At 45.8% G+C, this 17,130-nt stretch overlaps 1 protein-coding gene across 2 annotated transcripts in view; it reads left to right on the top strand.

Moving 5' to 3' along the window:
* The window catches only part of LOC134936070 (gastrula zinc finger protein XlCGF17.1-like), a 392,476-nt gene extending 376,184 nt beyond the window's left edge, over positions 1 to 16,292 (top strand). For both annotated transcript variants that reach the window (XM_063930980.1, XM_063930979.1), the window contains exon 2: positions 14,126 to 16,292. In XM_063930980.1, coding sequence (XP_063787050.1) covers positions 14,302 to 15,438 — 1,137 coding nt within the window. In that variant the 5' untranslated portion in view covers positions 14,126 to 14,301 and the 3' untranslated portion in view covers positions 15,439 to 16,292. The remainder of the gene's footprint in view (positions 1 to 14,125) is intronic.
* Positions 16,293 to 17,130: the final 838 nt, after the last annotated feature.

The following is a 17,130-nucleotide window of genomic DNA, read 5'->3' as shown; positions in this document are numbered from 1 at the left end:
ATCCCCTTTTATCAAGACCAGATACACAAGGAAAAAGGTAGATCTATGGGTGATGAGCGTACCCCAACTCACAGTAAAGCCAGAAGCTGGTGCCCATAAGGGGCTTCTTTAATTATCTTGACCTCGTTTTGTGAGCCTTCCACCAAAGACTATTTGGAAATGAGTGTACCTAACTCACTTTTAAAGATAGATACGTAAAACACATAAAGGTATCTTTTCCACAGAAATATCTTATGCTTACCACACTCAAGAGAATAATCACAGAGATACTCCTGGGTTTCTTTTATATCCAACGTCCTCAAGCTCTTATAACTTCCAATATAGATGTAATATCATTAGAAGTATAGATGTATCAGTCTCAGCGGTTATGTAGAAGGGGAATAAATAAAGAGAACAATGTGTAATATTGTTTGACCTATTATTCCCTTATATTCAAACGATCCCCTTTATATGGCCCAAACGAAAGGGGAAATAGGTAGATTAATGGGTGAGGAGCGTACCCCAAGTCACAATGAAACCAACAGTAGGTGCCTATAGGGGTTTCTTTAAACTTCTTCACCTCCTTTTTTGTGCACCTTCCACCAAAAGATATTAAAACAGTGCGCACCTAACTCACTTTGAAGCTAGATACGTGAAACACATAAGGGTATCTTTTCCATAACACAATGTCATGCATACCACACTCACAAAAGTAATCGGAAAGATACTCCTATCTGGGTTTCTTTTATATCCAACGTCCTCAAGATATTTGTAACTTTCAATGTAGACGTGATATTATTCAAACTTCCAGGACTGTAAATGTATCAGCCAGTCTTTTTTTATTGTACAAAAACTCCCATAGTTGGGATATTTCACAAAAATACACGCTGATAAAAAAAACCTACATAAAAACAGTCTTTTTCATAAAAACCATATATAACAAAAATAAAATACATCCATGGTAATAAAAAAACAGGAAAAAATACCACCACAATGGAGGAAATCACTGGCAATATAGTTGTTGAACAAATACCTTAGTGTAAATTTCCTGGAGATAAAAAAATAAGATTTTACTTACCGGTAAATCTGGTTCTAGTAGTCCGTAGTGGATGCTGGGGACTCCGTAAGGACCATGGGGAATAGACGGGCTCCGCAGGAGACAGGGCACTCCAAGAAAGAATTAGGACCACTGGTGTGCACTGGCTCCTCCCTCTATGTCCCTCCTCCAGACCTCCGTTAAGGAAACTGCCCGGAAGAGCTGACAGTACAAGGAAAGGATTTTGGAATCCAGGGTAAGACTCATACCAGCCACACCAATCACACCATATAACTCGTGATAAACTTACCCAGTTAACAGTATGAACAACAACAGAGCATCAGACCAACCTGATGCAACCATAACATAACCCTTATGTAAGCAATAACTATATACAAGCATTGCAGAAGAAGTCCGCACTTGGGACGGGCGCCCAGCATCCACTACGGACTACGAGAAATAGATTTACCGCTAAGTAAAATCTTATTTTCTCTAACGTCCTAGTGGATGCTGGGGACTCCGTAAGGACCATGGGGATTATACCAAAGCTCCCAAACGGGCGGGAGAGTGCGGATGACTCTGCAGCACCGAATGAGCAAACACAAGGTCCTCCTCAGCCAGGGTATCAAACTTGTAGAATTTTGCAAAAGTGTTTGAACCTGACCCAGTAGCTGCTCGGCAAAGCTGTAATGCCGAGACCCCTCGGGCAGCCGCCCAAGAAGAGCCCACCTTCCTTGTGGAATGGGCTTTTACTGATTTTGGAGGCGGCAATCCAGACGCGAAATGAGCCTGCTGAATCGTGTTACAGATCCAGCGAGCAATAGATTACTTTGAAGCAGGAGCACCCAGCTTGTTGGATGCATACACAAGGGGCTCATTTGCGCTCGCCACACTGTCTGTCAGCCGGCGGTCGGGCTCCCGGCGCCGGTATGCTGGGCGCCGGGAGCCCGACCGCCGGCCAGCCATAGTGAACCCGGATAAACAACTACTCAGTTTTCCTGACTCTAGCCGTTCTGGCTACATAAACCTTCAAAGCCCTGACTACCTCTAGTAACTTGGCATCCTCCAAGTCATGAGTAATTCTGCCCTGTCCATATGGAACCAGATAGAGGCCTTTATGTGACAAAGCCGCCAATTCTGACACACGCCTAGCCAAAGCTAAGGCCAATAACATGACCACCTTCCACGTGAGATATTTTAACTCCACGGTTGTAAGTGGCTCAAATCAGTGTGATTTCAGAAAACTCAACACCACGTCAAGATCCCAAGGTGCCACTGGTGGCACAAAAGGGGCTGAATATGCAGCACTCCCTTTACAAACATCTGAACTTCAGTAAAAGAAGCCAGTTCCTTTTGAAAGAAAATGGATAGGGCTGATATCTGGACCTTAGTGGATCCCAATTTTAAGCCCAAAGTCACTCCCGACTGTAGGAAGTGAAGGAAACGGCCCAGCTGGAATTCCTCCATAGGGGCATTCCTGGCCTCACATCAAGCAACATATTTTCGCCATATATGGTGATAATGCTTAGCCGTCACGTCCTTCCTAGCCTTTATTAGTGTAGGAATAACCTCATCCGGAATGCCTTTTTCTGCTAGGATCCGGCGTTCAACCGCCATGCCGTCAAACGAAGCCGCGGTAAGTCTTGGAACAGACAGGGCCCCTGTTGCAACAGATCCTGTCTGAGAGGCAGAGGCCCTGGGTCCTCTGTGAGCATTTCTTGCAATTCCGGATACCAAGTCCTCCTTGGCCAAACCGGAACAATGAGTATTGTTCTCACTCCTCTTTTGGGTATGAGAGGAAGAGGAGGAAACACATAAATCGACTGGAACACCCACGGTGTCACTAGTGCGTCCACAGCTATCGCCTGAGGGTCTCTTGACCTGGCGCAATACATTTGTAGTTTTTTGTTGAGGCGGGATGCCATCATGTCCACCTGTGGCAGTTCCCAACGACTTGTAACTGTGTGAAGACTTCTTAATGAAGTCCCCACTCTCCAGGGTAGAGGTTGTGCCTGCTGAGGAAGTCTGCTTCCCAATTGTCAACTCCTGGAATGAACACTGCTAACAGTGCTTTTACGTGATTCTCTGCCCCGCAAAGAATTCTGGTTACTTTCGCCATCGCCACCCTGCTCCTTGTGCTGCCTTGGCGGTTTACATGAGCCACTGCGGTGATATTGTCTGCCTGAATCAGCACCGGTTGGTAGCGAAGCGGAGGCTCCGCTTGACTTAGGGTGTTGTATATGGCCCTTAGTTCCAGGATATTGATGTGCAGACAAGTCTCCTGACTTGACCACAGACCCTGGAAATTTCTTCCCTGTGTGACTGCCCCCCCACCCTCGGAGGCTTGCATCCGTGGTCACCAGGACCCAGTCCTGAATGCCGAACCTGCGACCCTCGATAAGGTGAGCACTCTGCAGCCACCACAAAAGAGACACCCTGGCCCTGGGGGATAGGGTGATCAGCCGCTGCATCTGAAGATGCGATCCGGACCACCTGTCCAACAGATCCCACTGAAAGGTCCTCGCATGGAACCTGCCGAAGGGAATGGCTTCGTATGACGCCACCATCTTTCCCAGGACTCGCGTGCATTGATGCACCGACACCTGTTTTGGTTTTAAGAGGCCTCTGACCAGAGTCACGAGCTCCTGAGTCTTCTCCGCCGAGAGAAAAACCTTCTTCTGGTCTGTGTCCAGAATCATGCCCAAGAAGGGTAGACGCGTCGTAGAAATCAGCTGCGACTTTGGAATATTCAGAATCCAGCCGTTCTGTTGCAACACCTCCCGAGAGTGTGCTACGCTGATCAGCAACTGCTCTCTGGACCTCGCCTTTATGAGGAGATCGTCCAAGTATGGGATAATTGTAACTCCTTGCTTTTGCAGAAGCACCATCATTTCTGCCATTACCATGGTAAATATTCTCGGTGCCGTGGACAGACCAAACGGCAACGTCTGGAATGGGTAATGACAATCCTGTACCACAAATCTGAGGTACGCCTGATGAGGTAGATAAATGGGGACATGAAGGTAGGCATCCTTTATGTCCAGAGACGCCATATAATCCCCCCCTTCCAGGCTTGCGATGACCGCTCTGAGCGATTCCATCTTGAACTTGAACCTTTTCAGGTATATGTTCAGGGATTTTAAATTCAATATGGGTCTGACCGAACCGTCTGGTTTCGGTACTACAAACATGGTCGAATAATAACCCTTTCCTTGTTGAAGGAGGGGAACCTTGACCACCACCTGCTGAAGATACAATTTGTGAATTGCAGTTACCCTGTCTCCCTCTCGTGGGGGGAAGCCGGCAGGGCCGTCGGTGAGGGGGCATCTTCTCAAAGTCCAGCTTGCATCCCAGAGACACAATATCTATTGCCCAGGGAGCTAACAGGGAGTGAACCCACTTGTGGCTGAACTTCCGCAGGCGTGCCCCCACCGGGCATAGCTCCGCCTATGGAGCCCCAGCGACATGCGGTGGATTTTTGTAGAGGCCGGGGAGGACTTCTGTTCCTGGGACCTAGCTGTGTTGTGCAGCTTCTTTTTTACTCTGCCCCCGCCTCTGGCAAGAAAGGATGCACCTCGAACTTTCTTATTTCTTTGTTCTAAAGGCTGCATTTGATAATGTCGTGCTTTCCTAGGCTGTGTAGGAATATAAGGCAAAACAACAGAATTACCAGCTATAGCTGTGGAGACCAGGTCCGAGAACCCTTCTCCACACAATCCTCAGCCTTCCATATGCCTCTTAAGTCGACTCGGCATCATCTGTCCATTGCATATTCTACAGGACGTGTCAAGCAGAAATCGACATAGCTTTATCTCTAGGACCCAGTACACTCATGTCTCTTTGGGCATTATTTATATATATATATATATATATATATATATATATATATATATATATATATATATATATATATATATTCCAATACAATCCCGGCACTCCCTCTCCCACTGGCAACGTGCTGTGGTGCCCTCCTAGAGAAACAAAGCTGATCCTCAAAATATGCAGCGGAGACCGGCGGCACTCAAACAGACTCGAATCTTATAAACCAAAATGCGGTAAAGTTTATTCCGACATGTTTCGGGGAACTCCCCGTCCTCAGGGTCTAACAAACCAAACTAAACCACAGTGAATGCTTTCCCTAGCTTCCCGTACTTTGCAGTAATATAGTTAACTTAGCAGCATATTTAATTAGGGTTGACTTCAGGACTAACTAGCTGAATGGTATATTGGTCAATGTGATTTATGCAACAGCTCTTTTAATGTGTATGTCATTATGTAGTTGAATCATAGTCATGTCTATTTTTCATGCATATTCTTTTTGTCTGGTCTATCTGTTTGTTTAATTACTTTTTCAGGTTGCTTAGGTAACTCCCCTGTGTCGTGGGCCAATCGTGCGGCGCAGGGTCCGGTGACGCGCTGGTACGTTTCCGGCCGGGGCGGTTAGTGGAGTTGCACGTCAGCGTCCTGTTGCCATGGTGACGGCCCGGCGCGACGTCCACTGATGTCATCGGCGGGCGACTCCGGCGTGCCGCCGGACTCCGGGGCGGGCGCTTGGTGCCGGGACACAGGTGAGTATAGTTATGTATGTCTCATTATTGTTTGGTGTGTTTACAAGCATTCACTGTGGTTTAGTTTGGTTTGTTAGACCCTGAGGACGGGGAGTTCCCCGAAACATGTCGGAATAAACTTACCGCATTTTGGTTTATAAGATTCGAGTCTGCTTGAGTGCCGCCGGTCTCCGCTGCGCATATATATATGTGTGTGTGTGTGTATATATATATATATATATATATATATATATATATATATATATATATATATATATATATATATATATATTATAATCTCTTGAGACAACATCTTTTATATATCTCTATATATACATATATCTATATCTACATACTAGGGTCTCAACCTCTGCTGATAAGGTACCTGTTCACGCTGCCCCAGTGCTATAAACCCATGCAGACACAATCGCCGGTCTGAGTAGTGTACCAGAATGTGCACGCTATCTGCAGGATCCCTGAGAATAGCTGTTACGACAGGTTACCTTTTGGGCAAACGTGACACCCTAGGGGAAGATTCCCATCGTATCCTGGCCCTAGTGGGGAAAGGATACTGCCTGAGAATTCTTTGTGGGAAACTGCAGTCTCTTGTCTGGAGATTCCCGCTCTTTTTCCTCATGAGAGGAGGGAAATTTACCTCAGCTTTCTTCCCCTTACACCTGTGTACCCTTGTTTCAGGGACAGATGAGTCATCAGTGATATGCAAATCATCTTTTATTACAATAATCACATATTGAATACTTTTCTGCCATTTTGGCTGTAACTTTGCATTATCGTAGTCGACACTGGAGTCTATCTCCGTGTCGTTATTATTTTGGATAGTGAGCATTGAGAGACACTGAAGGTCTCTGCGACAGAGGGACAGACATGGGTAGATTTCCTGTCTGTTCTCTAATCTTTTGTGCAATAAATTCACCTCAGCACTTAATTACACATATCCAAAAGGTGTCGCGTTGTCGACGGAGACACCCTCACACACACACATTTGCTTTATCTCCTTCTTAGGGGGACCTTTTACCTCAGACATGTCGACACACACGTACCGACACACCACACACACAGGGGATGCTCTATTTGAAGACAGTTTCCCCACAAGGCCCTTTGGAGAGACAGTGAGAGAGTATGCCAGCACACACCCCAGCGCTATATGACTCAGGAATCACACAGTAACGTAGTATTACCCCAGTAGCTGCTGTATACATTGTTTTTACGCTAAATTTATGTGCCCCCCCCCTCCTTTCTTTTCACCCTCTTCTATCGTGCTTCTGCAGGGGTGATCCTGGGGAGCTTTCTCTCAGCGGAGCTGTGGAGAGAAAATGGCGCTGGTGAGTGCTGAGGAAGAAGCCCCGCCCCCTCAGCGGCTGGCTTCTGTCCCGCGATTTTGTGAAAAATAACGGCGGGGGCTCATGCATATATACAGTGCCCAGCTGTATATATGCTCTATTTTGCCAAGAGGTACTCAATTGCTGCACAAACCCCCCCCCCTCTGTGCCCTGCACCCTACAGTGACCGGAGTGTGTGGGTTAGTGTGGGAGCAATGGCGCACAGCTGCAGTGCTGTGCGCTACCTCGACGATTTTGATGTCGTCTTGCTTCTCTCGCTGGCTTCTGTCTTCTGGCTCTGTGAGGGGGACGGCGGCGCGGCTCCGGGAACGGACGACTAAGGGTGATTTCCTGTGTTCGATCTCTCTGGAGCTAATGGTGTCCAGTAGCCTAAGAAGCGCAAACTATCCGCAGTTAGTAGGTTTGCTTCTCTCCCCTCAGTCCCACGTAGCAGAGAGTCTGTTGCCAGCAGATCTCTCTGAAAATAAAAAAATCCTAATAAAATACTTTCTTATTAGCAAGCTCAGGAGAGCTCACTAAAATGCACCCAGCTCTGTCCGGGCACAGATTCTAACTGAGGTCTGGAGGAGGGACATAGAGGGAGGAGCCAATGCACACCAGTGGTCCTAATTCTTTCTTGGAGTGCCCTGTCTCCTGCGAAGCCCGTCTATTCCCCATGGTCCTTACGGAGTCCCCAGCATCCACTAGGATGTTAGAGAAAAGAAGATAAAGTGTCACAGTGTAATATATGGTCTTACATATGGCTTTTATGAAAAAGACTGTTTTTATGTATGTTTTATTTTATCAGCGTGTATCCTTGAAGCTTGAATAATATCACGTTACAAATATCTTGATGACGTTGGATATAAAAGAAACCCAGATAGGAGGTCCCTAACTAAGCATAGGTCCAGGGCTTGGACCACACAAAGTCGGCTCGGGCCCGACCACCCCCGAGCAGCCGTGAAGTGGCCTGGAGGCTTATCATATCTTTTGCAAAACATATGTAACGAAGAGCTCTAAATTTCCTATTATTACATAGTATATAGTTCTTCTTACTAACAGCCAGCAGAGTGCGTGGGAAAAATCCCTTTTGTATTTCTTGTATAGAGTAACCCCCTCCCGCAGCACCTGGGGATTGTTACCAGCTTGATTAGAGCAGTTTTCCACTATTTATTGCAGTTCAGAGAGGCATAGATGGAGCCAGCATTAGGAGGGCATGCTGGGTCCTGTGGTGCCATTTGGAGGATACAGGGGTGCCTCCAGGTAAACTAGCTCTCAATCTGGATATGTTCTGTATGTTCCATTATCATGTGGCCATACATTAAGCAATTGTATGACCCATAGTGGATGTCATTATTATTATGCTGTGTATGGGTTTGGGGAGTGGTACCTCCCAGGTCTGGTGGGGCTGGGCCACCTTGGGGTAGCATGCCATATTATTTATTTAGCACTTATGTAACACTCCTATTTTTTCACTAATATTACTCTTTTGAGTATTTTATTAACACCCTTATTTTTGTAGCACTTTCTAACCCATAGCTTCTGCTTCTTTCTTAACACATATTAACACTTTAGTATTTCAATGGTGTGCTGCCCTGGGGTGGTCGGGCCTGAGCCGACTTTGTGGGGTAAAAGCCCTGGACCTATGCTTAGTTAGGGACCTCCAGTAATAGAGCAGCCGTGAAGTGGCCTGGAGGCTTATCATATCTTTTGCAAAACATATGTAACGAAGAGCTCTAAATTTCCTATTATTACATAGTATATAGTTCTTCTTACTAACAGCCAGCAGAGTGCGTGGGAAAAATACCTTTTGTATTTCTTCACTATTTATCCTGCATGCACCCAACAAGCTGGGTGCTCCTGCTTCAAAGCAGACTATTGCTCACTGGACCTGTAGCACGATTCAGCTTGCACATTCTGCGGCTGGACTGCCGCATCCTAATTCAGTAAAAGCCCATTCCACGAGGAAGGTGGGCTCTTCTTGGGCGGCTGCCCGAGGGGTCTCGACTTTACAACTTTGCAGAGCCGCTACTTGGTCGGGTTCAAACACTTTTGCAAAATTCTACAAGTTTGATACCCTGGCTGAGGAGGACCTTGAGTTTGCTCATTCGGTGCTGCAGAGTCATCCGCACTCTCCCGCCCGTCTGGGAGCTTTGGTATAATCCCCATGGTCCTCACGGGGTACCCAGCATCCACTAGGACGTCAGAGAAAATAAGAATTTACTCACCGGTAATTCTATTTCTCGTAGTCCGTAGTGGATGCTGGGAGCCCGTCCCACGTGCAGACTCTCTGCAATACATGTATATAGTTATTGCTTAACTAAAGGGTTATTGTTATGAGCCATCTGTTGAATGAGGCTGTTATTATTCATACTGTTAACTGGGTATAGTTATCACAAGTTGTACGGTGTGATTGGTGTGGCTGGTATGAGTCTTACCCTGGATTCCAAATCCTTTCCTAGTAATGTCAGCTGTTCCGGGCACAGTTTCCCTAACTGAGGTATGGAGGAGGGGCATAGAGGGAGGAGCCAGTGCACACCAGATATAGTACCTAATCTTTCTTTTAAGGGTGCCCAGTCTCCTGCGGAGCCCGTCTATTCCCCATGGTCCTTACGGAGTACCCAGCATCCACTACGGACTACGAGAAATAGAAATACCAGTGAGTAAATTCTTATTATTTGCACGATCACCACCTCGTGACGTGGCAGGGATGTGATCTACTATTTTGTAATGCACAGATGTTAACGAATGTTGCATCTGTACCGAAGTGGCGTGCCACTGGCTGGTCACTTTTCCTAGATTGTAGGGCTGCCCTGATGGCTGACCTATGCTGGGCCTTCCTTTCTTTAAAATGGCACTGTGTTTTGCCGCGTAGTACAAACTACACGGACACATTAAAACATATATGACGAACATGGAGCTACAAGTGAGAGGCCAATGGAGATTTTCTTTGCCTGTGTGAGGGTGTGTGATAAAATCACCCGTCAGCAGAGCCGTAACTAGGCATTTTAGCGCTGTGTGCAAGAAATTACATTGGCGCCCCCCCCCCCCCCCCCCATGCAAGATAGGAGCAGTGCGCGGCGTAGGCGCGCAAAACATATATAGGGGCGTGGCTTCATGGGGAAGGGGCGTGACCACAAAATAATAGCAATTCATACTACGATCCACAGTAGTCTCCATTATTCAAATTACGCTGCTCAGTAGCGCCACTACACCAGGTAGAGCCCCTTTTATACATTACAGCAGACAGCGTCCCCCTTTTTACACATTACAGCAGACAGTCCTCCTTTTTACACATTGCGGCAGCCATGCCCCCTTTTTACACATTGCAGCAGCCAGACCCCCTTTTTACACATTGCAGCAGCCAGGACCCCTTTTTACACATTGCGGCAGCCAGGACCCCTTTTTAAACATTGCAGCAGACAGTCCCCCTTTTTACACATTGCGGCAGCCAGTCCATCTGTTTTACACATTGCGGCAGCCAGTCCCCCTTTTTACACATTGCGGCAGCCAGGCCCCCTTTTTACACATTGCGGCAGCCAGGCCCCCTTTTTACACATTGCGGCAGCCAGTCCCCCTTTTTACACACTGCGGCAGCCAGTCCCCCCTTTTTACACATTGCGGCAGCCAGTCCCCCTTTTTGCACATTGCGGCAGCCAGTCCCCCTTTTTACACATTGCGGCAGCCAGGACCCCTTTTTACACATTATGGCAGACGGTGTCCCCCAGAGAGAGCGAGAGAGAGGGCTATACTTACCTTCTCCCCGCTGACAGGCTCCTCGTGCTGGCATCTCCCTCTCTGTGCAGGCAGATGAGAAGGAGGAGGAGGGAGGGGGACTGTAGCCGCAGCAGCGCTATGTCATTGGTAGTAAGCACCGCTGCAGCATCCCCCTCTCCTTCCGTATAGGCTGCCCGGCGCTGCTGTGGATGATGGGATGGAGGAACCGCATCCCAGCATCCACAGCAGCGCCGGGCAGCCTATACGGAAGGAGAGGGGGATGCTGCAGCGGCGCTTACTACCAATGACATAGCGCTGCTGCGGCTACAGTCCCCCTCCCCCCTCCTCCTTCTCACCTGCCCGGTGCTGTAGCTCTCCTCCCTGCACAGCGCGGCTGCGGCACATGGCGCAGACTTAGAGGCGGCATGTAATGAGTCAATTTGACTCATTACATGCCGCTGTTCGTGCGCCCTCAGGGCAACTGTGCTGTGTGCCAAGCCCACTTGGCACACACGTAGTTACGGCCCTGCCCGTGAGCATGTAGCTGCACGTTGTGCAGCCCAGGCGTTTAAAACAACCCGCTTTATGACTGTGGAAAAGTTGGGCAGCAGAGGGATTTTTAAAGCCAGTTACATCATTTTTAAAGACTACATTTTTAATATTCGCACTCCTGGTATAGCATGGCATGTTCTTACTGCGTTTAAGGGAGGCTAAATTAGGGACAGAGGCTACAATCAGCCACATTTGCTTAATTTGTTTACTTGTTCTCACACTGGCAGTGTTGAATTCATTGACCCACGTCACTTTGTCATCCGTGTGTTTAGTGCCTTCTTTCTGTAGTAGCTCAATTCTGTTTATAGACATCATTTTGGCCCGTGCTTGTTTCAAGATGTTTGGGGGGTAACCTCTCTGTGAGAATTTCTCAGACATGGCGTTTAACTGAATCTCAAGTTCCTCGGGTTCGCTGGTGATGCTGCGGACCCGAAGAAACTGTGAGTAGGGAAGACCTCTGACCAAAATTCTTGGGTGAAAGCTGTCATATCGCAACAAAGTGTTGCGGTCAGTGGGTTTGCTGTACAATGAGGTCTGAATATGTCTATTGTGGGTTTTGATGTTAATGTCCATGAAGCAAATCTCTGTCATATGTGTAGTCACTGATAACTTGACTGTACTGGGGTACCTGTTGTGATCTTCAATCAGCTTGGCCAATGACAATTCGTCATGGGTCCAAAACAGAAGGAGATCATCTATATAGCGGTAGTAAAGTGAAATGTGCTCTACAATAGTGGGGTTCTCAAAGAACAAGGAACGTTCCACCTCCCACATGTAGGCATTAGCCAGTGACGGGGCCACTGCTGACCCCATCGCACACCCGGTTTTCTGTTTAAAAAACTGCCCATTGAAAAGAAAGTAGTTATGGGTCAAAGTGAATTCAAGCAATGTTACAAATAAATTGACATCGGGCCCCGTGTACAATTTGTTATGAGTGATCAACCATTTGACTGCTGCTATACCTGCCTGGTGCGGAATGCAGGTATAGAGGCTTGTTACGTCTAGTGTGGTGAGTATAGTGCCATCCCGTACCTCCCCAAATGACAACAATTTCCTCAGAAGCACATTTGAATCCTTCAGATGCGTGAACATGGCTTGTACGCAAGGCTGCAGGTAAGCATCTAAATAGATAGCTATAGGTTCGCACAGCGACCCACTGGCGTAAATGATAGGTCTGCCAGTGGGACGCTGTGCATCCTTGTGTATTTTTGGAATGGCATAAAATATTGGGATAACAGGATGCACACAAGACAATTTATTGTGGCTCTCCTGTGAAATCAAGCCTTCAGACAAGGCATCTGTCAGGATGCTATCTAGTGCGGTTCACTTGCTAATAGACTGTACGTGTCTCTATCTGCTAGAAGGCGGTCACATTCCGAGATATAGTCCTGTTTATCAAGAACCACGATGCCACCCCCTTTTTCCGCTCCCCTGATGATTATATCCTGTCATTCTGTCAGGGAATTAAGGACAGTCTGTTCATCTCTGGTAAGGTTGTTGAAGACCTGCGGGGGAGGGTTCGTTCCGTAAATTCTCCATCATGTGGGTGAATGTCCTGATTGATGCATTTTGTGACACTGGGTCAAACTTGGAAGTTGTTCCTAGTTTACGTATCTGTGGTGGAAGATCCTTCACTGTAGCATGATCCGGTTTCCTCTCAAAGTGTTCCTTTAGTTTCAATGTCCTGTTTAATTTAAAAGTCTCCACTTTCCATTTGAATTTGTCAGGGGCTTTAGTAGGTACATATGCCAGGCCTTTGGACAGGACAGCAATCTCAGCAGGGGATAAACTTGCTGAGGACAAATTGAAGATTAGGTCCGCGTCGACCTGGGGGGTCTTCCTCCCCGCTTGCCGCCTCGACTGGCCACCCCGTCTGGTGGATTTTTTCGTCTGCCGGACGTGATCGCCCGGATATTTACCCCTGAAGGGGCTCCCTGAGAAGAAGCTGTATTGTCTGATATTGACACCTCATCGGTGTCAATGTCCGATGTGCTATACTGCATTCTTTGTGTCCTACGTCTGCGTGGGCCTGTGAATTTTCTTTGTGAAGGAGGTCCCGTGCTGTTAGCCAACCAAGTGTAGACACGGTGTTGTTCGTAATCTGCTTGAACTTTGCGTAACTTGTCTTTCTTATATTTAACCAGCTCAATTCTGTAAGACTCAATTTGATTCTTGAGTTTGTCCAGAAATTTAATAGATTTATCCTCCGTGACCGAGCTCAGGTGGGCTTCTTCAAATGTCCTCCATTTTTCCCTTGCATCGTTAACTTTGCGAGTGGACGTTATATAAATCAAATTTTTTCAGCAAAATTAGTGCTCATTAAATTTGGGGTACATAAAAAACGGGTATAAGTGTATATTTGGGTAATTTTAGGGGACTAAAAAAAAGTGGAAACGGACTGCTTACTCCCACCTGCAAGCCTAAAAACACTTGTCCTACTTATTAAACACCCCAATATACCTGTCTCATACCTTGTACCCCAATTTCCATCACTTTGCATTTTTTGACCCCAAAAATGACGTCATTATTGGCTAATTAAAAATAATTAAAAACTTCAAAGTGCCTCATTAGTCATTCAGGGGGGATGTACCAGGGGTTCAGAACCAAATCCCAACATTTTTAGCTTTAAGTAGGGATTATGCACTACTTACCAACAGCTCAAAGATGGTGAAGAGAAACCACGATAAACCCTATGGAGACTTATCGATAATAACTTATCGCCGCTAACAGGATACCAAATGATTGCATTTGTGATAAGTTATCAATATACTGCGGCTAATTGGATACTTCCTAACTGTCATTCTCTGTACTGCACATCTGACTGGAAATGGGAGCCCAGCAATTAGGCAACATACATAAAGATACATCATGTTCCTTATACAATATAACACTACAGCTGATTACAATGGTGATCTTCAGGCTATTAAATAACATTTTTGTTTTGTTTATTACAGGTAATTTAAGGAGCTGGAATCCAACTAATAATAGAATACAAGGCTGCAGAAAGAGACAATGTGGAAATGAATCTTGTTTCCTGCTCTAGCCAACTAAAGATATAATTTCTTCTTAAGCTTCTGAATGGTTCAAAGAAACTATTTTCATTTTCTGGATAGAAGTTTTTAACTTATACATGATGAGTCTCACAGGAGAGAGACCACATCTGTGCTCTGAGTGTGACAGAAGCTTTACACATAAATCATATCTTATCATACATCAGAGGAGTCACACAGGAGAGAAACCATTTACATGTTCTGAATGTAGGAAGTGTTTTTCCCATAAGTCATCTCTTGTTATTCATCAGAGGAGTCACACAGGAGAAAAACTATTTACATGTTCTGAATGTAGGAAGTGTTTTCCCCAGAAGTCATCTCTTGTTATTCATCAGAGGAGTCACACAGGAGAGAAACTATTTGAATGTTCTGAATGTAGGAAGTGTTTTTCCAATAAGTCGTATCTTGTTATACATCAGAGGAGTCACACAGGAGAGAAACCATTTACATGTTCTGAATGCAAGAAGTGTTTTCCCCGGAAGTCAGAGCTTGTTATACATCAGAGGAGTCACACAGGAGAGAAACCATTTGAATGTTCTGAATGTTGGAAGTGTTTTTCCCAGAATTCATTTCTTGTTATACATCAGAGGAGTCACACAGGAGAGAAACCATTTACATGTTCTGAATGTAGGAAGTGTTTTTCCCAGAAGTCGCATCTTGTTATACATCAGAGGATTCACACAGGAGAAAAACCATTTACATGTTTTGAATGTAGCAAGTGTTTTCCCCATAAGTCATCTCTTGTTATGCATCAGAGGAGTCACACAGGAGAGAAGCCATATACATGTTCTGAATGTAGGAAGTGTTTTTCCAAGAAGTCATTTCTTGCTATACATCAGAGGAGTCACACAGGAGAAAAACCATTTACATGTTCTGAATGCAGCAAATGTTTTTCCCATAATTCAGCGCTTGTTATACATCAGAGGAGTCACACAGGAGAAAAACCATTTACATGTTCTGAATGTAGGAAGTGTTTTTCCCGGAAGTCATATCTTGTTATACATCAGAGGAGTCACACAGGAGAAAAACCATTTACATGTTCTGAATGTAGGAAGTGTTTTTCCCGGAAGTCATATCTTGTTATACATCAGAGGAGTCACACAGGAGAGAAACCATTTACATGTTCTGAATGCAACAAGTGTTTTACTAGAAAGAAAACACTCAGTAATCACATGCAGAGTCACTCTGAGGGCCTGAATGCAGCTTGTGTATCATAAGTAATGTAACTTATCACAACTGTATGAATGCAATGGAGCCAATATTTATTTTCTGAATGTGATGTGTTTTATATAATTTACTCTAGATAAAGACAGGAGAGGTCAGACAAGTGGACCTGGAGGTACTTTTTCCCTTGGGAAGGTCTCTGTTTTAGGAACTAGAGCTGCAGTATAACAATAGCCAATGACCGTGGGACTGCCATTACTGAGCTCTGTAATATACAGCTGTTCTGCTCATGCAGGTGCTGGGACCAGTAGAGAGTTCCAGCAGCTCCTCTCAGTACTGGGATTCCTTCTCTGACCAGCAGGGCTATGAGTGCTGGGTATTTCTACAGGAACAATGTATGCTGCTCTGTTTCACCATATGGGTTATATTTACTAAATATCAGTTTTTCAAAGCCACTGATTCTTACTGTCTATGATCGCTGGATGATAAAGGGCAGTAATAATACATGTAAATTCAGGCTTGTTTTGCTTGTATTTCTATTGCCCTTTAAATCCAGCACACAAATGGAGTGAATCTTTGGCTTTAAAAAAATTATGTGTAGTAACTATAGTATACCCGCTACAGGTCTTTCCTCTGGTCTCTTATACCTCCGTATTATTTCTCTAATACCTTTTATATTACTACTATTACTATTCAGTAAAATGGTGCAAGTAAAACACTGGTCGTCTGTATCCCATAGCAACCAAATGATAAAACTTGTTTGTTTGCTGGCACTAGACAGCTAATAGCTGATATCTGGTTGCTATGGGTTACAGCACATGCTTGCTTTCCACATCATGTAAGTAAATAAGTTCCAAGTTGTGCGCATTGGGCCTAATTCAGATATGATCGCAGCAGCAAAATTGTTAGATAATGGGCAAAACTATGTGCACCGTGGTGGGGGGGGGGGGGGGGGGGGGGGCAGATATAACATGTGCAGAGAGAGATAGATTTGGGTGGGTTATTTGTTTCTGTGCAGGGTAAATACTGGTTGCTTTATTTTTACTCTGCAATATTAATATCAGTTTGAACACACCCCACCCAAATCTAACTCCCCCTGCACATGTTATATCTGCCCCCCCCCCCTGCAGTGCACATGGTTTTGTCAATTAGATAACAATTTTGCTGCTGCGATCAGATCTGATTTAGGGCTCCTGTGTACCAGGATAATAGTAAAGTTCCTTCACAATAAATGAAACTAGTATGACAGTAATAATATTCACAATACTAACTTTGACATAGGGGGTCATTCAGACCCGAACGCAGCCGTGCATCTGTACGCAGCGGCTGCATTTGGGTGGTCTGCGCACATGCACTGGCCGCAGTGCACGTGTGACCCTTCTCGCGGCTGCATCTATGAAGGATGTGACCACAAGATGATTGGGGGTGGGGTGCGGTGGACCCATCGAGGGCATGCCGTGACTGTTTTCGGTGCGTGATGTCCCATGCAGCAGCTCCATTTATAAAAAATGGCGGCTGACCTTCTGACAGCGCAGACAGGCTGCGCTGCCAGGGGTCAACATTAGTTTGATGTGTCCACAATCTAATTGCAGATGCATCAGGAGGCAGCCCATCACACATACCGGGCAGCCTTGTCCTGTGTTGGGCGGCCCCCAGCATGTGAGGAGATGGGCGCAGATCTGGCTGCATATATCTCTGAATCAGGTCCATAGTACTCAGTGATGTAACTCAGACAGATCTGTCCT

This window comes from Pseudophryne corroboree, chromosome 6 (genome assembly GCF_028390025.1).
Source record: "Pseudophryne corroboree isolate aPseCor3 chromosome 6, aPseCor3.hap2, whole genome shotgun sequence".
Lineage (NCBI taxonomy): Eukaryota > Metazoa > Chordata > Amphibia > Anura > Myobatrachidae > Pseudophryne > Pseudophryne corroboree.
This window is presented reverse-complemented; position numbering and strand designations above follow the sequence as displayed.